This window comes from Haemorhous mexicanus, chromosome 10 (genome assembly GCF_027477595.1).
Source record: "Haemorhous mexicanus isolate bHaeMex1 chromosome 10, bHaeMex1.pri, whole genome shotgun sequence".
Lineage (NCBI taxonomy): Eukaryota > Metazoa > Chordata > Aves > Passeriformes > Fringillidae > Haemorhous > Haemorhous mexicanus.
In genome coordinates this window covers 25,197,959-25,221,835 of record NC_082350.1, presented here as the reverse complement: position 1 = coordinate 25,221,835, position 23,877 = coordinate 25,197,959, and the positions used below count along the sequence as shown (strand labels likewise).

The 23,877-nt window shown below is 45.0% G+C and overlaps 1 protein-coding gene across 1 annotated transcript in view; it reads left to right on the top strand.

The window, feature by feature from the left end:
• The window catches only part of RSRC1 (arginine and serine rich coiled-coil 1), a 101,814-nt gene that overhangs the window by 53,537 nt on the left and 24,400 nt on the right, over nucleotides 1–23,877 (top strand). Inside the window, exon 7 of the mRNA XM_059855872.1 lies at nucleotides 6,603–6,654. Within this exon, the coding sequence (XP_059711855.1) occupies nucleotides 6,603–6,654 (52 nt within the window). The remainder of the gene's footprint in view (nucleotides 1–6,602; nucleotides 6,655–23,877) is intronic.

The window sequence follows — 23,877 nt, the reverse complement described above, 5'->3', positions numbered from 1 at the left end:
TATTTCCTCTCTTAGTAAAGAACCCTCACAGAGTTTTATGGCTGTGGAAGTTTGACACTTCCAGGAATTTCTCCTTTTAAGGACACCTGGATTTACCGATTAATTTTTAAAAATCTTTTTTGCAGCTCTCCCTCTTTCTGCTGAGTGTTTAATCCATTTTGCTGTATCCACTCCCAGTAGGAAGGCCTTTTTCCTTGCTTTTCCTCAGGAATATTCACTGAAATGAGCTCATTGTTGTTTTCTGGTGCTTTTAAAGGAGCCCTTGCTGCAAAAACTGCTTTAAATCCCCCAAATCCCGTCCGTGTGCCCGAGCCACCCGGGCTGTTTGCCACAGCCATTCCCTCCTGCCTTTGGTTTGCTTCCAGCAATCCATTGTTGCTTATTCCTGACATTTTGGGTTGGTTTTAGTGGAAACAAGATGGGATTTTCCACCCACCTGGTGTTGCAGGGTTCTCTGGAGATCCTGGGTTAAAGTGGCTCCTGCTGAAGTGGAGTGAGATGGAAAATCCACAGTTCAGGTTAACAAATCCAAATGTTTTAGTGGCCATGTGTGTCCTGGGGGAGAGGATTTGGGGAATCCTCAGCTCTCAGGTCCAAGTGCTGCTGGTGTCTGGGGACACTTTCAGGTTTTGTCCCTCTGATCCCAAATTTGAGTGAAAATTCCCTCGGATGGAAAGCTCAGAGTCCAAATATCTGGTGGTGCTGAAATTTGGGCATTCCATTCAGAGCTGGGATTTTACAGCTCTGCCTCATTTAGTTCCTCCCTGGGCTCTGAGTTTCAGGATTGAGCCTTGTCATTGTTGGCTCTGTCCTTCCCAGTTTTGGTGAATTGGCAATCTTGGAGGAGGAGAACTCTGGGGAACTTCTCTGTCCTTTCTGGCAGTGTTCCAGGGTTTTTTCCTGGCTCTGGCTGGAGGAGCCACATTCCATACCCAGGCTTTCCCTTCTCTGTGGGGTTGGTGTCCAGTTAAGATGGACTCTTCCCTTCATCTCTGGTCATATTTTCAGTGGCCTTTACATAAATTAAAATTTCAGGTTTTATGCCCATTGTTTTGGTTAATGATTTCCCTTTCCTAATTGGTCCATCCCTGATGCTGGATTCTTTATTTCTGTTGAAATACCAAAAGCATCTGTGAATTCCATGGACAAAAATTGCCATTATTCCATGTTTTACATGATTTTTCTCTGCTGGTAGTTCACTTTGATGAATTTAAGATGATTTTTTTGGGAGCAGGTGGATCTGTATCCAGTCAGGACACTCCTACCATAGCCTGTTCCTGAGCAGTGTTGTTGATTAATTGTATCAGAGCAAAAACTCAGACATAAATATAATTTTACCATCCAATCTTTTCAACAGATTTATGTCTGAAAATGCAGGGGTTTAATTCAAATAGTGCCAGATGTGCTTATTATATTTCTGTGCTATTAATTCAGATTAGGGATTCTTCTGTGGGATTTTATTTTTATGTTTTTAATGTGAAAACCATTCCTTTGTCAATCTGGAATTTGCCACCTTCAAAGACTTATATGAGGAAAAGATGACAACTGCAAATTCTTAGTCTCCTTTGGTTTTATTTTTATTTTAGTATTTTATTCTCTTATGAAGTGTCTTCTTATACAAATAAGTATTTTCAGTTTCTTTGGTAATTATTTTTTTTAATCACCCGAAGAGGAGTAAATGGCAGGAAAGGAATCCAGCATTCCTATGATAAACCTGTCCCACAATCTTTTCCATAATTTGATCAAAATCTGTTTAAAAGCTGGCTGGGCTTAGGCTCCTTTGTTGCTCTCTCCTGTTGGGATTTGCTGGAAGTGGGATGGGTAATATTGTAGGTGGAGGCAGGCCCCTGACTTACAGAATAAATTCAAGTATCATTTTAGGTGCATCCCCCCTGTTTGATTTCCTCCTTGGCTCTTCCCCTCACTGACATTTGAGGGCTCCTTTTTGCTGCCCACAGCCCCAGCCTGGGGATTTCTCTGCAGTCAAACTTGGAATTGTGGTTTCAGGTTTTCCTGGGAATGGGGAGGGCTGGATTTGTCTTTATCAAATACAAAGAGAAGATACTTGTGCAAAACCCCCCAAAACTGATCACCATCACCAGAAGTTTGTTGGGCTTTTATCCAGATGTTTTGAGCCAGAAAAGTCCTGCAGATGAATTTTCCCCCAGCAGTGTCAGGGATGAGTGGGAGCAGTGGCACTGCCCAGTGTTAGCACATCTCAGCCATTTTCCATATGAAATTCCATAATTATAAAAATTCAGGCAGGCAGCATTGCAGCTCAGAATGCTGCAGGCTCATGACCTGCTGGAATCCTGGGATAAAAGTTTTCTGTGCCTGCCAAGAGCCACATGCTCTGCTCCACAATATTCCCAGTGGCTGGCTCCAGCAGAAACTTGGCCTCTCTTTATAAACTTTATGTTTCTCAAATGTTTTTCCTCGCTGTTCTCAAATTTTCACTTTGTTTCCTCTGTCAAGAACATTTGCTATTCATCCCAAATAGCAGGAATAATTTTAATTCAGCTTTAGAATGTATTTTTTAAGTGTTTGTACTAATCTATTAATTGAGGAGCTGCATGTCCCTTGAATATTTGGGAAGCCATCCATGGCTCTCCTGCCCATCACACACAGCACTTGTTTCCTGGAGCTGTGAGTGACAAGGAACTTGTGTGGGGATTTTTACACAAAACTCACCAAATTTCAAGTTGTGGGTCTGTTTTAGTGTAGTTTGATTAAAATAACTATTTGTGAAAGTGTTAATAAAATAAAATAACTATTATTTATTAAAATAACTATTTGTGAAAGGAGTAGTGATGGAATGCAGTGGATGAACTGCAAAGAAATACAAGTCAAGGGTTGTGCTGCATCCTCATAAATCAGCTGCCATTAAAAATGGAATGATCTGATCCAATTTTTGTTTGAAATATTAAAAGCTGTTATTAATCACAGGGTGTTGATGGTGTCCTATGGAATCCCATCCTTTTCTGAGCTGGGATTCCAGTGTCTCACAGACACTTTTGGACACGTGTTAAATTCATTGCTGGGGGTGACCTCAGGTCATTTTACAGTGTTCTTGTTAAGGAATTTTAGGGAATTCCTCTCCTGCTTTTACAGTTAGTGGGCTGCCTCACCAGCTGGCACTAGAAATACTTTTATTTTTCCTCTAACTCTCTTTGAATTCTTTTTCTTCTGTGTTATGCTTAAGAACATAAGCAAAGTACAAGGGTTTATTTTGCTCGACATCACTCTTGGTAATGTCTCCTCCACCAATCATTTCACCATTTTGAAGTTTCCTGAGGCTCTTGCTGAATTTTTCCCTTAATGGTCCCCTGAATCAATACTGACCTGGGGTAGCTGCTTGTTCTCTCTCATTGCTCCCGGCGTGTTTGAGGCTCTAATTGTGGTTTTCAGCTGAAATCCCCTCTGTCCTTTTTCCTTCTGGCCCCATCCACCAGTTGGAGAGATGTTTTCTGGGGCCAAGCCAGTCCCCTTTATTTCAGAATCCTCCTGTCACTCCTTGGTGAGGGCTTATTGATTGATGAGGAGGTGGCTGTGCCAAGTTCTCCCCTGGAGTAATTAACACCTGGGGCCAGGGCAAAGGGGAAGATGCCTCCAGAGAGGCTGCCCAGGCTGCTCCCGGTGGGAAACTGCTGAGCAAAGGAAGAACTTGAGTCTTCCCTCCCTTATACCAACAAGGCACATCCATAACTCCATGGGAGGAGTGGGAAGAGGTGCTTGGAGCTGCTCAGAGCAGTGGGATCAGTTGTGGAACTCTGTTTAGTGCTGGGAGTGACATCTGTGCAGCTGCTGTTGCTTCCCTTCTCCTCCTCTGGAGCCTGCTGGGCGTTTGCTCTTTCATGGAGTTCTTGTGGGAGTGCTGCTGGACATGGATGTGCTAGAGTGCCAGTGGAACACCTTTCTCCAGTCACTGCTGCTGAGCAGTCGTGGTTGTGTGGCCAGCAAGAAAGGATCCAGGGGTGTTTGGTTAAATATCTGAACTGGATAGCTGTGTAAGAATAGGAAATTGTGTTTTGGGATGCCAGAGCCCACCTGATGCATGAGGTGCACAAAGATTTGGGCTGTTCACGTGCAGACGTGAGCCCAGGTGGTGTTTGACACCAAATACTTTTCCTTCTCTGCTTGTCCAGCAAAATTTTGCCAAACTCAGCTAATGCTGGTGGGATTTTTTAAATTTACAGTTGTCATGGAATGGGGAAACCACAAACCCAAGTAAAGCTTCTCTGAAACTGAAGCTGGGCAAGTTGGTTCTGAATTAAAAGCAGATCTTTCCCTTCCTCTCCTCCCGTGATGTCTGAAGATGCCAGAACAGATTGCAATGATTAGTTCATGGCAAGAAGAAGAAATGGGAAGGAAATTTATGATAAATTTCAAGATGTGTCTTGCTGCCACCAGGATTAGTGGTCAGGTCTGGTGGTAGGATCCATATTGCAGCTATAATAATAAATTCTGCCCAGTAATTCTGGGTTTGTGCAAACAGCAAAAGTCTGAACTAAAAATAATAGAACTCTGTACAACCAAAATCTGGATCTTCATTTAAATTGCATTTTAATGCAGCATCTCTCCTATTGGAAGGAGCAGTCTGTAAATTCTTGGAGTAGAAATGGAATTGTTCTGTCATTGTCAGCCTCTCCTTGTGGGTGTAGATGAGGGTGGTGAGGCCATGCAGAGCATCACCAGTTGGGACATTCATGGCCAAGAGCTCTGCCTAATGAAAATCATGGAACCATGGCATGGTTTGGGTTGGAAGAGATCTTAAATCCCATCCCTTGCTGTGGACAGGGACACTTCCCACTGTCTCAGGCTGCTCCAAGCAGCCTGGACATTTCCAGGGATCCAGGGGCACCCACAGCTTCTCCTGTCTGTATTTTCCTATTTAAATTTCCCTTTTGCAGCCATTTAGGCTCTTGAGAAGAGTTTCCTAAGCTGCAAAACGCCACCAAAATTCCAGTCAGGTTTTGTTTTTAGTGCAGAGCAGAAACCTCCCAAACTTCTCCGACGCTTCCAGAAATAATCAACTTCTGAACCCCGTGACAAATAGGGTTTGTGTATCAATTTAACTGTGGCAACGTTTGAGTGGCTTCACATTTGGAGGGATGGCAAACACATTGGACACAGTGCAACATCACTGGGACGATTAGCATAGTGGGGCCACGGCCAACAGTGTGCTCCTCAAGCCAGCAGATGTGCAGCAGTACCTTCAGGAGAGGGAAAAATCACCCCAGAGAAGAGAAAAGTGTGGAAAACTCACCACATTAATCTCGTTAAACCCAGTTCTGGAGCGTTTTGTGGAGCTGTGTGTTTGTGTGGAGCGGGGTCACCCAGGAGCCGGGCAGGGTTTGGGGTGGGAGGGCTGGGAGAGGAGCTGGGTGTGGGGATGGTGCTTTGGGTCAGTCCTGGAGATCTCCGTGATAATCCCTCCCTCAATGACTCCAGTCTGGAAGTTCCTCTGGCTGCTGTGGCTGTGGAGTGGCTGGAGGAGGCAGGAGCTCCCTGGGGTGGGAATGTCCCGTGGAGTGCCCAGTGTCCCGTGGGTGGGAATGTCCCATGGAGTATCCAGTGTCCCATGTGTGGGAATGTCCTATGGAGTACCCAATGTCCCATGGAGTATCCAGTGTCCCATGGGTGGGAGTGTCCCATGGAGTATCCAATGTCCTATGTGTGGGAATGTCCCATGGAGTGCCCTGTGTCCCATGGGTGGGAGTGTCCTGTGGAGTGCCCAGTGTCCCATGGAGTATCCAGTGTCCCATGGGTGGGAGTGTCCTGTGGAGTATCCAATGTCCCATGGGTGGGAGTGTCCCATGGAGTGCCCAGTGTCCCATGGGTGGGAGTGTCCTGTGGAGTATCCAATGTCCCATGGGTGGGTGTGTCCCATGGAGTATCCAGTGTCCCATGGGTGGGAGTGTCCCATGGAGTATCCAATGTCCCATGGAGTATCCAATGTCCTATGTGTGGGAATGTCCCATGGAGTGCCCAGTGTCCCATGGATGGGAGTGTCCTGTGGAGTGCCCAGTGTCCCATGGAGTATCCAGTGTCCCATGGGTGGGAATGTCCTATGGAGTACCCAATGTCTCATGGAGTATCCAGTGTCCCATGTGTGGGAATGTCCCGTGGAGTGCCCAGTGTCCCATGGAGTATCCAGTGTCCCATGGGTGGGAATGTCCCATGGAGTGCCCAGTGTCCCATGGAGTATCCAGTGTCCCATGGGTGGGAATGTCCCATGGAGTGCCCAGTGTCCCATGGAGTATCCAGTGTCCCATGGGTGGGAATGTCCCATGGAGTATCCAGTGTCCCATGGGTGGGAATGTCCCAATGTCCCATGGAGTATCCAGTGTCCCATGGGTGGGAATGTCCCATGGAGTATCCAGTGTCCCATGGGTGGGAATGTCCTATGGAGTGCCCAGTGTTCCATGGGTGGGAATGTCCCGTGGAGTATCCAATGTCCCATGGGTGGGAGTGTCCCGTGGAGTGCCCAGTGTCCCATGGGTGGGAATGTCCCGTGGAGTGCCCAGTGTCCCATGGGTGGCAATGTCCCATGGAGTGCCCGGTGTCCGTGCAGGTGTGAGCTGATCCATCCTCTCTTGCAGACTCCTGCTGAACAGGCCAAAGCCAGGCTGCAGCTGGTTCTGGAGGCAGCTGGTGAGTAAATGACAATCTTCAAAACCTTGCTTCATTTTTGTGCTGTCAGGTGGGATTTTATCCCTTTGTGTTTGGCAGATGCTGATCCTGTTCTCCGTGGCTCGCTTGAATTGCAGGTTAAGATTAAATTGCTTTGCATCATCATTGGCACTTAGTGAAGCCCTTTAAGGAAATAAAAATAAGCCTTTTCCTACACTAAAACCTCATGTTTATCCTCTGGCTCTTGCTGCTACTGAGACATTATTCCGTGCTCTCAAAATTTTGGATTTGTTTGTTTTTTTTGCAATTTTCTTTATTTTTTTAGCATTGTTTTAAATCAGTACAAGTATATATATTTTTTTTCCCCCCAATTTGGATACCCTCTGTTTAGAGGGAGCTCCTCACATTGCTGATGTACTTCTTTTTCCAAAATCCATCCAGCCTTTTGCATTGTCTCTTTTCCAATATATTCCTTGTTCTCCAGAACTTTTAATAAATCTTTGAAGCATGTAATTATGAAATGGATGTGACAGCCCTGACCTCAAAAGCACAATTTGTGTATTCTGCTGCCATCCATCACATCTCATTTTTTAATTTCACACCTGGGAGATGTACAAAAGATAACTGGGGGTTGTATATCATCGTGACCTGGGCTCCAGAATTTTCCAAAGCTTATCAAAGGTCTGTGACATTATTAAATTTAAATATCCACCATTGAGGGCTGGATCTTAGATGGAAGCTGCAGGTTGTTCATAAAGAACAGAAGAGATTTAATCTTTGTGTCTCTTACAATCCAAAATTCAGAATCAAGTTCCTTCCTGGCTTTAAGTCTTGGTCATCCCAGGCATTTATGAGATCATCCCTCACCTTCTTCCCCAAGTCCTGCATTCAGTCAGTTAAATTTCATTTTTATTTAATTGCTGTGAGAAGAGGTTGGAAGTGTTGCTAAATGTTGTTTCAATATATTTTTGTGTGTTTACTCCTTGCAAAATCGACACCTTTTAGTCTTCAGACTTAAAACTGAATTTCTGCTGAGCCCTTGCCCAGCAGCTTTTTGAGGAGCTGAGGCTCAGCAGGGTCGTGGCTGTTGCTGCTGGGGTGATGTTCTATTTGAATATAATTGAAATTAGCTCTGTGCCTCAGTGATGGTGGGTGGAGCTGTTGTTGGTGTGCACAGGGCTCCGTCCCAAGCTTGGGGATGAGCTCATGGAATATCTGTGCCCCTTATGGGGATGCTCCCACCCCACTGAGTGGGAATAGGAGGCTGTGCTGTGTTCCCAGTGGATTGTCCGTGGATCTGGTGCTGAACACACACTGCTCCTCCCTGGCTGGGACAGACAAAGCAGGGGCTCCAAAGCACCTGCAGGGCTTGTAGGGACACTGGGGACCATCCCTTCCTGGTTCATCCCTGCTCTCATTGTGGAATCATGGAATGGTTTGGGCTGGAAGGACCTTAAATCCCACCCAGTGCCCCCCTGCCATGGCAGGGACACCTCCCACTGCCCCAGCCCCAGTGTCCAGCCTGGCCTTGGGCACTGCCAGGGATCCAGGGGCAGCCCCAGCTGCTCTCCAATTCCCTGTTTGTGTTTCCATATCTAAATTTCCCTTGTGGAGATATTTAGGATCTTGAGAAAACCTGCTTTTAGAATTTAATTATTATTTTAGGAAATAGAAGCTGCTGTCTCTGAAAGGCAGAAATCAGCAAGTAGTAAATCAGGCTCTTATTATTGAGATTTTTTTATTTTCCTGGTGTATTTGGAGATGGGAATTGTGACTCTGCTCTCTCATTAGGACAGCAGGTAAAATAAAAAATATTCACCTGTGTCTGTGGGAGAGGAGGGTAAGATGGCCATTTTTATATTTAGATTATACAGTGCTGAGGAGGTTTTTCTCCAAGTCCTGCATTCATGCTGACTTCATTAAATAATTGTTTTTCTTTTTGAGTGTAGATTAATGTCAGTGTTTTGTTCTCATTAAGCAGGGTAACATTGGAAGGCGCTCAAACACTTTAATTCTCGAGGCAACTGAGTTTTGATTTATAAAACCCTTCCTTCCTCAGAAGTTGTTGGTCCCAGCTATAAATTGATATTTTAACATTTATTGAATTAGATTTCCTAATCTTGAGGTGCCAGGGAGCCTTTTTAGGCTCCTCTGACAGCCTCCCCCAAGTCGCCGTGCCCGAGCAGATGTTAAGCAGGCAGTAGTTGAATGTTAATTTGGAGAGGGTGGGATGTTTAAGCCCATCTGAAGTACGTTCCATGTGGGCCTTCCAGACTGAGCGACAATGCTTTGTCTCTTGGGAGAATTTCCAAGCTAAACCTCTTTCTTTCCCTCGCTCTATATGGACTCTCTCAAGTCAGTATAAAGCAGATCATCCCTGGGCTAAAGCTCTCCAGCTTTTGTTAGCGGGCTCTGTAGGGCTGTAATTAGGCCTCCTGGCAGGCCCTGCCGGCCAGTTAATGGTCATATGGAGTTTTTCTGAGGCAGACTGGCTTTGTGTAAATCCTTGCTCACCATCTCCTTCTGGGTCACTTCCTACCAGGCCGGGGCTTTGTGCCCTGCCCCACGGGCGGACGGGGAGCAGCGTCCCCTGACCAGCGCCGGCTCCGGGAGCGCCGCACAATCCACCCGGATAATCCCCAGTGTAAACAGAGGATTTAGCTCAGCTTCTGTCACTTACAGTTGCCAAACCACTTGGGTGTCTGTGATTTCTTTCCCAGACTTCATTACCGAGGGACGGGGTGGATCCGAGCTGGGGGTTTGTGCCGAGCGTGGCTCCCGGCGCTGGGTTTAGGGAGAAGTTTCAAATCTGAAATCCCAAGCTTAGGGCAAACCTCAGAACCTGGAAGCTGCTTAGCGCCTGCTGTAAATTCTCTGGGCACCTGTGCTTTCTCATAAAGATTAAAATATGGATGAATATTCCCAAAATGTCAATAAATTCCCGTGCAATAGCGCACGGATGTCTCAAACTGTCGATGCTGCCGCCGCTTCCAAAGGGCTCCGGGAGCTTTTCCATGGAGCTAAGCAGAAATTTCTTACTCTCCATATAAAGGCGATGACAAAAGGCAATTGATCTGGATTTTCAAAGGTCTAGAGTTGAAATAAGTGACTGATGTATTTTTGGGATCTGCATTTCAATCTCTGGCTGAAAGGGCAGTCAAGAATAGGGAGTTCTGTGCAAAGAATCCGCCGGAGTTTATTTAAAGGAAACTTCGGGACCGAGGCACTACATGTGAGGTGATGAAAATGGGGCAATACAAATCCCAAACATTTGCCATTTATCAGATCCAGTTCTGGATATTGCATATTTAACCCATCCAATTATGCTCTCAGATTGCTGCCTTTAATTCTGTACCCTGCATCTTTGTTGTATTTTACATATTCCTCAAAGAGAGAATCTTGGAATACGATGAGTGCTTCAGCCTTGACTGTGCTAAATACAAATGTTTTATAATTCTGACTGCTTTTCTTTTTTAATCTACCCATTCTGCCAGGAGTTATTGAGGAGAACAAGCCTGATTTGCACTCGGTGCCTGATAAATATGGGCAAATATTCTCTGCTTTTGGGTATCAAAATGGCTCATAACAGATGTGGCTGAAAGGACCACATACGTAGACTGTATGATTTTAGTCTGGTGGAACTAATAGGATCACTTGCTACTTTATAGATTCTTGCTTTTCTTTTACTTTAATAAAAACTGTTTAGTTAAATAGGTTGGCCTCTATTTTGCTCTTTTCTAACTATGCAAAGCAGTCGGGCGGGCAGGTGGCAACAAGTATGAAAAATTTCCTTTTATTGGGGCTTCTTTTCAACTGCCAAATTTATCAAATGTTTATGGATTTCTCGTTTTGATGATGGGTTTCTTTCAGTTTTCTTATTTGTGTTCTTTCCACTGAGAACTCGCTGGCTTTAATTTAAATTTCTAATTATGCAATGAATTTTAGAAGGGTGGATAACGTGTGCTGTTATATACAAACAAAGGATGAAATAATACTTAAAATATTTTACTTGTTCTGTGGAAATTTAAAGCAGGCTTTAAAAAGAATTCTTGCCCCAGAAATTGCAAGAATGTGAACTTTTAACAAGCTTAAAAGTTCTGAATATTGAAAAAAAGATTAATTCAGTTGCTGTGTAGGTTTGATTTAATATAAAATTCTAATTTTTATCAGTTTGAAATATTTGTTTTGATTAGTGGCAGTTGACACTTTAAATAATTGAATTTTACTTCTATTTATATAAAAATCTTTATTTGGAGAGCAAAGGACTCTTTCTTGAATCATGTTTTCTTTTTTGAATCATGTTTGAATCATCAAATTTTTCCTTGAATCACGTTTTATCTTTGTGACACATGTGGATGCAGGGGCTACAAAGGGTTTGAGGGTGTTTTATGGAGCATTTTCTGAACCCCAAGCAAGGAGAGGAACTTTCATCCCTCGTGAATTTTCATCACCAGCCTGGGAAGGTTGTTCTGTTCCCTGTGTCAAAGGAAAATAAACTGGAATTCCTTGGCAAGAGCCTTGGCAGTGATGGCTCAAACACCTTCTCTTCAGGTCCTGCTCTAGGGCCACCTGAGATTCCAGAATTAGGGAATGGGTTGGATGGAAAGGAACCTTAAATCCCACCCAGTGCCACCCCTGCCATGGCAGGGACACCTCCCACTGTCCCACCTCCAACCCCAGTGTCCAGCCTGGCCTTGGGCACTGCCAGGGATCCAGGGGCAGCCACAGCTGCTCTGGGAATCCCATCCCAGCCAGGAATTCCCAGTTCCCACTCTCCCATCCATCCCTGCCCTCAGCAGTGGGAGCCATTCCCTGTGCCCTGTCCCTCCATCCCTTGTCCCCAGTCCCTCTCCAGCTCTCCTGGAGCCCCCTGAGGCTCTGAGCTCTCCCTGGATCCTTCTCCTCTCCTGACTCCATAGGGGAGTTTATCCTGCTCTTGGACACCAGCTAATTTAGGGAATCCATCTCAGTGTGGAGTTAATGAACCCAGAGTTTAGGTCAGCTGCTGATTCCTACTCAGCAGATTTTGGTGTCAAAACCCATTTCAGTGACAGCATCAGGGGAAAGAACACTTGAAAAAGCTCTGAGCAATAGAAGAATTAAACAATTATTTTAAAATCAAGAAGGTGTACATTAGGAGAAGTGGCTGCTTTTTACTTTATGGGAATTTCCCATTGATGGGAGTTTCAGGTGGTTTAAGACTGAATTTCAGAAAATTCAGGAAGTTTTTGAGCTCACCTGGATGCCCCACACCAATGAGCTTCACAGCCAAGCTGGACAGGGACACATTTCCTCAGCCCTTCCTTGCCCCTGAGCTCTTGGCAGAGCTTCATAATCTCATCAGAGTTCTAAACAAAAGTGAGAATTTCTGCACACAAAGTGGCAGCTGTAGAAAAAAAGGGTCTTTCTCCAGTTAATTGCTTTTTTAACATACTAACAGGGTTGTCTTTACAAAATTTGTGATTGCTGAAGTGCAGCTGGTTTGTGGTGAGCAAAGTAAACACTTGGATAATAGTAATTCAATAATTTAAATTAATTTGCAGGATTGCTGAAAAAATCCAGGGTTTTAATTGAGTGTAGGTAGAGAATAAATGTGTTTGGAATGAAATAATTCACTTTTGCAATGTATAATATCATTCTTTTGGTGTCTGAAAGTTTTTCACTTCAGGGACCTCTTTTAGGTTCTTACAAGAGACTAAAAAAAATTGCTTTGAACCATTTTTGTGGAATATCAATTTGTTTTTAGAGTAAGAAGCCAATGAGGAGTTGTAGGGATGCCACAATATAAACCAGAGCCTATAAGTAGAGTTTTAGGAGCTTTATTAGTTAATTAACATTTATTGCCTTCAGAAATCATTCTAAAGCTTTCAGAATTTCTATTTTTTGTTAGATTTTTATCCAAGGTTTTTTTTTTTTTTCTTTTGTGGCACCAAAAGTATCTCAGGCTCACATGGTGCCTAATGGCTCTCTGTAATATTGCAGCATATGGGATCCAGGATTTTGATGCAAATCTCTCTGCTAATTATGTGCAGATGAGTCTTGCAGGCCTGCTATTGATCTGCAGTCAAAGACAATTTTTCAGTTAGCTGAAGTTTTATATCAATTCATATTTAGCAACTTTGCTGTAATTTAATTATCCACTGGTTTGGCTGTGCAAACCATATGTGGTGGTGGGGCTCGTTTGTTTTTAGCGAGTCTTTTGGGAAATGTTATTTCTTCATATTGATGGGGAAATCTTTAGTTGTGGTGTTTTACATGGTCTGTCACAGCCTCCTCTGTGTGCAGCTGCCCTCTGTGGGCTCTGGGCATCCAGGCATTCCCAGGAAAGGGTGTCCTGGAGCTTTGTGCTGGCAGTTTCCCTTGTAACATCTTTGGATGTTTAGATTTTCCACAAGTGAGAGTGGAGACTGTTTTTATCCACGGATACACATTCCAGGGATGGATTTTGTAGCCTGAATGCCCAGGAAAAGGTTTTGAATTGCCCCATCTGCTCTGGCTGGTGCTGTTCTGGTGTTGGGGGCCTCCCTAATTTCCACGTGGGAAGTGTGCTGGAATCATCTTGCTGAAAGGAACCTATGGATGTGATTAAATCAAATTAATTACAAATCCCAGTGAGGGTGGGCAGGCCCTGGCTGCCCAGAGAAGCTGTGGCTGCCCCTGGATCCCTGGAAGTGTCCAGGGCCAGGTTGGACTTCGGGCTTGGAGCAGCCTGGCACAGTGGAAGGTGTCCCTGCCATGGCAGGGGTGACACTGGGTGGGCTTTAAGGTCCCTTCCCAAATAATTTCATTGTTTTCCTGAAGTGTTTCACAGGAAGTAGAGATAAATCCCTGCTGGTTTAGTGCCTTTCCCATCCCTCCTTTCAGGAAAAGCTGGAATGCCAGCACAGGAGCTCAGCACTCCTCCAGCACCTTGTTGTGTGCCTGCACCATCTCCTTGTAACTCCCAGATATTAATTTTCTCAGGGACAGTATTTAATATGGGCAATAACCCCCTTGTTTTAGTTATTGAAAGCCCATTTATCACAACTTTATTAAACACGGAGAGCTAAGTGTGCCATTTTGGCCGAGTGCTTTCTCTCACTCGTGTTCTCTTTGTTGCCCCAAATGAATGAAATTAGAACAAACAATCTCCGAGTCATTTGTAATCAAGCGCTGATTAATGGACTTTGGTTTCACAGCCATTATTCATTCAAGAACACCTGATATCTTTCCCATAAACAAATCGTGTTTGTCCAAATTAAGAAATTAAATGAAGCATTTGATGAGTTTATGATTGACCCTTCCAGCTCGGAGCCCATTAGTCAACGTCGTTATCATGCAAAAGCTCCTGACTAATGTGCTGCCTGAATGTGCTGTGTGGATTTATTATGATTTCTGATTAATGCCTGCTGCAAGCCAGGCCACGGGATTGTAATAATTCCTTGATTTCCATTTGAGCAGCGCTGAAGATTTTCATCTGTGATGAAATGCATTTGTGTCCCATTAGATTTAGGGATGATTATGAGGTGTCGGCCAAATAAATCTGAGCGTGGAGCAGAGGGTGCTTGGCGAGGGCTCCTCAGTCCTGGTGGGTTTTTGCAAGGCTGAGCCTGTCATTAGCAGGGATTTTGGGGTGCTTTAAGGGCAGTTCTCATACTTAGGCTTTTGCAAATGTGGGGGGTCATGGAGGTTGATAGAAACAAGATCCTCAACATATTTTTATATGTGAAACGTTTCTCCTCATACCTAAGAGGCTGATAAGAAAATTTTCTTTTATTTTCTTTTTGTTGTTTACGGACCTTTATTCTATGAATATTAAATATCTGTATGTTCAAAGGTATTATCTTTGGGGGTGTTTGGTAACTTTGGTGACTTGGACAGGATTTTATGCAGCGTTTTCTGCTCTTGAAAAAGCAGATGTCAGACTGTTCTAATAGTAGGTTTTACCACTCCTCCAAGTGTGAAGCAAGCTAAGTTCACACTGAGTTAAATCTGCATCAGGTGATCTGAGCCCTGTTGCCACAAGCCCGTGAAGGAATCCATTGAAAAGGGCAGAACAGCATCGTCAGTAAAAGGCAACAGCAATGGAAACTCATGTCCTTTGCCAGCCTCTCATATTGATCACCCCAGCAAGGAAAAAAGGAGTGTTTCAAAACACAGCTTATGTGAAAAATCAAATTAGGTGCCTTTATTGCAGATCCTCCCTTTAGTTCCAGTTCTGTTTCTCTTCTCTGTGGCTGCACTGTGATTTATTACTGAAGATTTCTGAGCTGCTTTGTTTAAGCCATCGTGTATCGCTGCATGTTCTTAAAATACCCACTGAAACTATTTAATCAGTAGTTTCTTAAAGGTTTTGAGCATTTTGTGCTGCTGATCTGAAGCCCTGGGAGAGTTTTCTCTGAGAAATGTGAATGATTTTATAGTGATGAGTCCCTTTGAGGAAGAGGAGATTGTGGTTGCATTGGACAGGGCTTGGAGCAGCCCGGGGCAGTGGGAGGTGTCCCTGTCCCTGGGAGGGGATGGGACTGGAGGGGCTTTGAGGTCCCTTCCAACCCAAACCACCCTGGGGTTCTCACTCTCTGCAGCTCTGCCTTTGCCTCCTGTACATTCCAAACTTGCAGCAGCTCTGGATTTGTGTCTGCATTTTCTGGTCTGAAGTGTGGGCAAAGCTAAGGGGGAAAGGAAATAAGTTGTGGAAGAGTACATGGAATTTCAGACTGGTTTGGGTTGGAAGGGGCCTTAAAGCCCATCTTATTCCAGCCCTGGACCAGGGTCCCCTTCCCTGGGCCAGGGTCCCCTTCCCTGGACCAGGCTGCTCCTTGGCCTCCTCCAGAGCTGGGGCACTCTGTGCCAGGCTAGTTAGAAACACATCATTTTAAATCCATCTCAATATTACCATTTGGCCTGTTTTCCCAGGTTTCCCTGCAGTAGGGACTGATTTCTAAAAGTTCATTTTCCAGCCTTATTCTCAATATTTTTGAGCCCTTCTCAGCGTGGCCATCCCCGCTGGCGCTGGCCCTGCCTGGCCCTGCCTCTCTGGCCCTTGCAGCTGGCCATCCCTGACATTTTATTCCCAGGCTCAGCAGATAAACGTCCACGTTCAGCTGGTGGAGGTGATTATGTGGGGCTGCCACCAAAGAAACCCTAAAGCATCCTATTAGCAGGGCCTGAGCCTGGGAATAAAGGCCCCAATTACGGAGCGCTGGCGAGGCCCTCCCGTGACATTAATGGTGTCTTTATAACCTTTTGCACTTCTGCTGCCTCTGACAGAGAGCCACAGTCACAGCCATGGCTTTGCCCTTGGCAAGCAAAACCTCATTTGGGGAGGATAATAAGTATTTACTATTTAGATGGCTGGCAATAAAATTTCTCTGAATGAGATTTTACGGAGAAAACGCAAACTGATTCAATTACTTCCTTTAATGGACTGGGGAGACCTGAGATAACACTTTGTGGGAGCTCCAAGTCTCATGTTTAGCTTTTTCTTCCCTTTTTTATTTATTTTTTATATGTGAAAATACAAACTGATTCTTTTCCCAAGTAGAAATTATATCATGGAATCATTAAGGTTGGAAAATACCCAACATTGCCACGTTGACCATTTTCACTGGAAAACTTAATCCAACTTTTCCCTGCACTGCAAAACTTAATCCAACTTTCCCACAATATTTTTCTCATCTTAAATGTGGATAAAAATCTCAAATACTGGCAGTGTTGTAGCAGCAAAGAGCGTTGGGAATCCCTAAATATTCTTACAGAGAATTCCTATCATCTGGCCTTAGGGTGGAATGGGGATGTCAGTTGTGTGTTAAAAATAGAGATTTCTTGTAAAGCCATGGAGCATCCACTCCCTCTCAAAGCATTGGAGAACACAACAGCTTTAACAGCTGGGTGTGTGCCAGCAGAAGGGATTTCCCAGGTGATGAGGAATATTTATGGGATTTAGGAAAAACTCCTTTTAAGGACAGGTACGAGAAACAGTTACTGAAAGTTTTTGGGTTTCTTGTATTTCTAAGCAAAAAAGCAGCTTGTGAAACTGATCTGCAAACATTCTTTATTCTCTACTATATCCTAAACCTAGCTGTATATTGAATAAGTAAAATCACCCTGATCCATGTTTTAAGGAGTACTTCATTTTGTGTCTGGATCCAGGATGGATCTTGGAGAGCCAAATACAAATTTTGGAAATCCCTGAATGTGTGTCCGTACCACACCACCAATTCCATTCTTTTCATTCATTTGGTGAATTCCATGTTGTTGCTGCGATAAAATTAATTGAAATTGAATGAATTTAAATGTTTACAGAAGCATTAAAATGTTTCTGTACATGCATATCTCACAATTTACCAATTTCACTGATTTACCCCTTTTATCCCCTTACATCAATGTGGATTTTTCTCTCTTTTTTTGGGAGTTTTTAATAATTTCAGGAAATCTGTGTTTGTGGCATTAGGGAGCACCAGGGACAGCACCAAACTTGGTTAGTGCAGCTCTGGAAGAAGACACAGGATAATATTTCCTTCCCTTTTTTAACCATCAGTCGCTGTACGGAGCCGCTGCGCCAACAAATTCATAACCTCCTCTGTATTTGATTTAAAAAAAATAAACCCAACCAACTTTTGCTTTCCCCAGTTCAATAACTCCCTAGAAATGTGCTTTTATACAGTGTAACTCATACAATCCTGCACGGGCTTATAAATTGAAATCCCACTTTTTTCGGACGTTCCTGCCTGGATGACTGATGGCTGTGTGTATTTGCCATAAAATTTTAATTATGACAGAGTTATGAATCACTGCTCTCGCTGGTTAAAGTGTTAAAAAATGATGGGTTTGTTGTTTATTAAACTTGGGAGCGTGGAGGAAGAAAATGGAAAAGGCTTGGAGTTGTGTGGGCTGGATGCTGAGCTGGGGTATTTCCTCGGGAGCTGATTTTGGAAGTTCTTCCCTCCCTGGGCTCTGCTGCTGCCCAGGGTGACAAATGCCAATAATTTCATTGCTTTAGGCACCCCGTGGGTGTCCTGGGTGGGCTTTGTATCATCCCATCCCTTGGGATCAGGCTGTGGCTGCAGGAATAGCAGAGCAGCCCCGCTCCTTCCCGTGTGAGCATGGGGATAAAACCAAGGTGTTCACTCAGAAACAGCAAATATTGCAAAAATATCAAGGGGCCAGAACCAGAGCTGTGCAGAGCTTTCAATGTAAGGGGGTTTTTATTGCAAGTGTCAGGTTTTGTTACCAGGATCAGTGTGTTAGAACATCATAGCTCTCAGTATTTCCCAGTTTTCCCAAATTTTAAGCAGCAAACGTGTGCAGCAGCACCTGCTGTATTTGGCACCTGAGGGTTTGCTTTAAAGGATCCCACTTGGACTTTTTCTGCCTTAAAATCAGCTTTCTTTGGTTTCCCCCTTGGCCTGGCTGGCAGGGCAGGGCTGTTCCACACAGCAGAGGAACAGCTTGGAGTGGTGGCAGGGCTTTGGTCCTGGGGGATGATCCAGGCTGGGCTTTTCAGGGATGTGCTGCACAACAGGTTGGTGCCATTTGGGCACGAGCAGGGAGAGCACCTGGGGGAATTGGGGATGAATGGGGGGAGCTGGGGCAGCGGGGGCCCATTAGTGCTGCCCACTCCTGCCACAGGCTGGGATAGGGCTGAATCACTTTTAAAGGACAAAGCTGGGGGATTAGGAAGTCCTTCAGGGTTTGATCCATGTGGAATTGGGCCTGTAATAAGGAACAGCCCTGTTGCACTGTAAACTAAGGGGAAAAATTTCAAAATTTAAAATGCTTGTCATTTGTATTGTAATTTCAGGAGTAGCATCTCATTTTTCTTACTCAGGGACATGAAATGTTGTTTGACAGTACATTCTATTTGGAATTATTCATATTTAAATGATTTAGTCACCTGCTATGCAAAGAAACTTTGAACAACAACATAAATAATTCTTGAAAGTTGGACTGGATGGCCTTGAAGGCCTTTTCCAACCTTAATGATTCTGTTGGTTTATTTTTAGTAAATGAAGTTTCAAATAAAAGCTCAGCTTCATCATTCATTTTAACTTACTTAATGTTTTTGTTAGTCTCGGTGAAAATAATGGATGTGTGTGTTGGTGATATTGTTTTAATTGATTCAACTGGTACCAAAGTAGTGAATGTTACTGTAACAAAGGAAAATACCAAAATATAAAATACTAAATACTGAATATGAAAAAAAAAATCCAGTTTGCTGGTGTGAGGAATCAATGGCACTTGGAGGAAACCCATCCTAAAGCTGGGGTGGGATTAAAACCATTAACCTCGCTCGCCTCGACTCCCTCCCTCTGAGCTGGGAATTTTCCATTAGAAAGGAGGGTTAGGGATCAATATGAAGATCTGTTGATAATGTTATATTAATTAGAGTAATCAAACCCACGCTTGGAGTGTGCCAGCTGCCAGGGAGAGGGAGCAGAGCCGAGCTCCCTGTGCTGCCCGTGGCTCTGAGCTGCACAATTCCCAGCCGGAGCTGCCGCTCTGCCTCCCCTGGAAGTTGGGCTGGGGGCAGCGGGGTCTGCCAGCACTGCTGGGCTGCCATTCCCTGCCAGCAGAGCTGCAAGGAAAAGCTCCAGCCCTGGTGGGGCTGCCTGGGCAGTGATCAGCCCAGAGATGGGAGGGATCCATGGGGGGATGCAGGATGGGACCCCCGAGAGCGCTCGGAATGCGGCTCCGGACACGGCAGGGCTGGAGCTGGAGCTGGAGCTGGCCTAAACCCTGATGATCCTAACCCTAACCCTGATCCTAACCCTAACCCTGATCCTAACCCTAACCCTGATCCTAACCCTAACCCTGATCCTAACCCTAACTCTAACCCTAACCCTAACTCTATCCCTCACTCTGATCCTATCCCTCACTCTGATCCTATCCCTAACCCTAACCCTGATCCTAACCCTAACTCTAATCCTAACCCTAACTCTAATCCTAACCCTAACTCTAATCCTAGCCCTAATCTGTAGGAGCAATGGAGGATGGGACAGTTGGGTCAGACGGAGACCTGAGATCTCTGAAGCCAGGTCAGGAACTTGGGGTTTATTGCCCAGGGTCTGGGTGCAGGGGCCCTGCTGGGAGCTGCCAGCACAGCTCAGAGCAGGCCCGAGAGAAGGGAGGGGTAGAGAGGATGAGAGAGCAAAGGAGAGAGCACAAAAGAGTGAAAGAAGAGCGAGGTTCCTGTTACAATCCAATAAATCTTCTTCTGTGCTGAATATTCTAATTCTCACTAACCAGTCTAGTACAAGACACAAATCCTACAGCATTTACATACATCCTATAAGAATCATTACATCACCACACTGTGTTCCATTTAAAACCCTAAAAACTCCTCTTTGGGCCCTTGTGCCAAGCTGGCAGGGTCTGCTCTGCCCCTTGGAGCTGCCTGCAAGCAGAGGGTGCTGTTCCATCCAAAGGGGATTGCCTTCAGCCAGCCACACCATTGTTATCCAGGTGTTCAGTAACTGAGGGATCTCAGAGCTTGCTTTCATTTCAATCTCACTTATAATTTTCCATATTCTCCAAATCTTTTGCCAGGCAATCATATTGATAAGGCTTTCCTGTTTGATCTTCCCAACCCTACCCCTGCCCTGTGCCCAGCACTGCCTCACACCTGCTCTCCCCACAGGCTCAAACCAGCCTGGCCTGGGTAGCAGTGCCTGGGGGCTCTTCAGGGGAATGGAAATCCAGTATTGGCAGAAAATGGGGATTAGAGCAGTTCAGTGGGTTTTTGGAGATAGTTATTACCCTGCTTGCAATATTTGTACAAATTGTAAAAAAAATCTTTTAATATTATTCCCAAAAAATGTTATGATGGAAGTTATCGGAAAAAAGGGGTGATTTAAAAAAAAAAAAATTAATTATAGAATCCCTGAATGGTTTGGGTTGGATGGAACCTTAGAGACCATCCAGTTCAACCCTCTGCCACCTTCTGATGGGCACCCCATCTCTGGCAGTGCCCAAGGCCAGGTTGGACAGGGCTTGGAGCACCCTGGGACAATGGCAGATGTCCCTGCCATGGCAGGGATGGCACTGGATGGGCTTTAAGGGCCCTCCCGACCCAAACCATTCCATGTTCTATGCTTGGGTGATTGAGCAGTGCAATTAAAAGTGTGATTAGCACAATCATCTTCATGAAAAAGCACAAACTCCATATAAAGGGTACCCAGACATGCTGTGCTCGTGCGAGCTCAGAGCCAGGTTCCTTCTGATGGATGAAGGATGGTGAGCCTCAGTGGTGCTCTGCTGCCAGTCCCACACAGGTATGTGCATTCCCTTTCCTCATGGTTGAAACCCTTAAACACCCAGTGACATTTTAACATTTCAAATTATTTCTGTTCTCTAAGAATGAGAGAAATGCCCCCCTGAAGTAGCTGGCAGAGCTCTCCCATCCGGAGTTAAAGCTGGCTGGAAATGGAACCTAATTGGAGAAAGTTTATGGAAGTTCTGGTGTTGAATAAGGCTGCTTATTTATTACTTTGCTACAGCTTTATACAAATATATGGATGCACATGTGTCTGAGGGAAAATTATGCTGTCCAGACTTATGAGAGCCAGTTGGAATCTCTCAAGGTTGCAGATGAGCAGAGGAAATGCATGTGTATATTATCAGCTCCGTGCCCTTGGCGGTGACTTCCTCCCTGATGACAAATCTTCCTTCACTCCTCTCTGGAAATCAGTGCTTTGGTGGTTTTCTGTCGTGGATTTGTCTGTTTTCCCTCTTGCTCTAATGGGCTCTGCTCGAACTTTTAAAAACAAGCGTTTATTTGAAATAGATGAAGCCACACAGTGCTTCAGAAAAAGTGTTTGCTACCCCAGATTCCTTCCTGAATTATTTAAGCTCCGCTGCAGCAAACTGTTTACTCAGGGATGTTCAGCCTGGTGTGTAGTAGGGGTGTAGTTTTCTTTTAATGCAGTTATTGAATTCCAGCCCACAGAGCCTCTGGCGGGGTTCCAGGAGCGCTCTGCTGCGCCCAGTGAAGATAAATTGTTTGTTTTCAGCAGCGTTTCTTCATCTTCATCACTTAATCTGCAATGAAATTTTACAGCCAGCCACTGAATATTTAAGCAGTATATTTACCTCTTTTATCCTGGGGGAGTATTTAATGAGCTGAGTACAGTAAATGGTTAGAGGAGTTCAGGGGACAGGCTGGGCACTGGCGTTTCCCATCCCTTCCTCCGCCGGGATGAGCCCGGCGTTCCCAAGGCTGCCGGGCTGGAATCGAGTGTGTGCTGGCATCGCCCGGGAGTCCTCCCCACAAATCTTCCCTTGACACACGCTCCCCCTTTTGGTGCCAGGTTCTTGTGGCTGCCTGTCTCTTGATTCCACAGTTCCAGCTCAGTAAATCCTGGGACTTCGCTGCCTCCACCCCGAAGTTTTCCTGCTCCGAGTTTTCCTTTCCTGATTTTCCAGTGCCCTGTTCAGTATCTGTGTGAGTTAACACTCCTTGCTGCTAACATTCTGTTTCTTTACCCGTGTCTTGGTGTTTGTGCACTTACAGGGTTTAAAAAAAAACTTTAAAAGTGTTTTTTGATGGTTTTTGTGCTTTGTTGCTTCACGAAGGTTTTTTATGAACATCGTGGTCAGAGTGGGAATGATCATACATAGGGTGAACAAATTTCCTTCTTTCTTCAGAAACTCCTCAAAAATGCTTCCTTGCAGCACAATTTGAATATTAATTGTGCTCCATTCTTGATTAAGTATGCTCCACTTACACAGCTTTATTCCTTATGTTTCCACTGCCGATGTTTTTATCCGGTTGGAAAACAGGAGCTGGAAGTTCCCGGAGCCCTGCGAGGTGCTGGGGCTGCTTTGGCTCCTCTCAGAGCTGTTCTGCACTCAGCTGTGTGTGCTCTGTGCTTTATTGCTTCCTTCCCACAGCCACTGGAGTTGTCATCTACTTGATTTTCACTTAACGTGGCCGTTCCTGACGCTGGGAAATTGGCAGATGAAAGAAGGGCTCGTTTGGAATCGAAGTTTTGGGAGTGAATTTTTCAAGTTTGCTGACAAGCTGTCAGGCTGAATTCTGCCCTCACCCCAGAAAGAAAAGCTGACTGTCATTGCCAATCTGCAGCCTGTAATGACAATTGTATTTGAGGCACAGTGCCATTTTTTTCCCCAGAAATCATTTAAGTAATTTGTCTTGGTGGTTATATTTTAAGCAAGGAAGTGTTTTTTGAATTAGAATGATTTATTTGTGGAATGAAATGGAGGAGCTGGTATGGTTTCACGTGAAGGTAGGTGGGTAGCACAAGAGGAGGGTGATTTCTCCTGCAGATGCAGTGGCTGGTGGAGCAGGGTGGCTGGCAGATCCCGTGAGGATTGAGTGTTTGTTGGGATGTGGCCCTGTGGAGCTGCAGGGCTTGGCTGGTTTGGGCTGAGATGCTCACAGGAAAGGGAGCTCTGAAGTCACTGAGGAGGAACAAAGCTGCCTAAATTTGTCCTTCAGAATTTGAGTGGTGGCTTTGACAGCATTTCCATCAGGCCTGGGCAGGGACATCTCCCACCAGCCCAGCTGGCTCCAAGCCAACCTGGCTTCCTCCTCTCACCTGCTCACCAGATCTGTGCCAGCCCTGCCCATTGTCCTCTCCTTTCCCCACCCATGGTGTGCCAGGGGGAAACAAACAGCTCCAGAACAAAAACTGCCTGAAGAACAATTAAAATAAATTGAATTAAATCAGAGTTTTTCATAGGGATCATTTCTTGGTTTTCTTGTTGAGCTGGGAATTATTCCTGAAGAATATATAGCACTAAGAGCATTCTTTACTCCATCCACTTTTATATATGGCATTTATGTTTTTGCTCCTAAATGTTGCTGCCTCCTTTGTCCCAGTAGTTTAGGGCAGGTTTAACTCCAGGCCATCCTTTTACTTTCCCCAGCTCTTAGTTCCTTGAGGAAGAAGAATCTCTTGCTTTCTCATCAGCTGGAGGAAATGGCCTCAAGTTGCTCTGGGGGAAGTCTGGATTAGATTTGAGGAGCAGTTTCTGCCTGGCAGAGGTGGTCTGGCTTTGGAACGAGCTTCCCAGGGAAGTGGTGGAGCCTCCATCCCTGGAAGTGTTCAGGTGTGGATGTGGCACCTGGGGACAGGGCCAGTGCTGGACCTGGCAGTGCTGGATCAGCAGCTGGACTTGATAATCTTAGAGGGCTTTTCCAACCTTCTTGATCTCCTGATTCCATGATTCCCACCCTCTCCCCTCAAACTCACCTGGGAGGTGCCATTTGAGCACTTCCCTTGGGATCACTGAGTTGTTCTG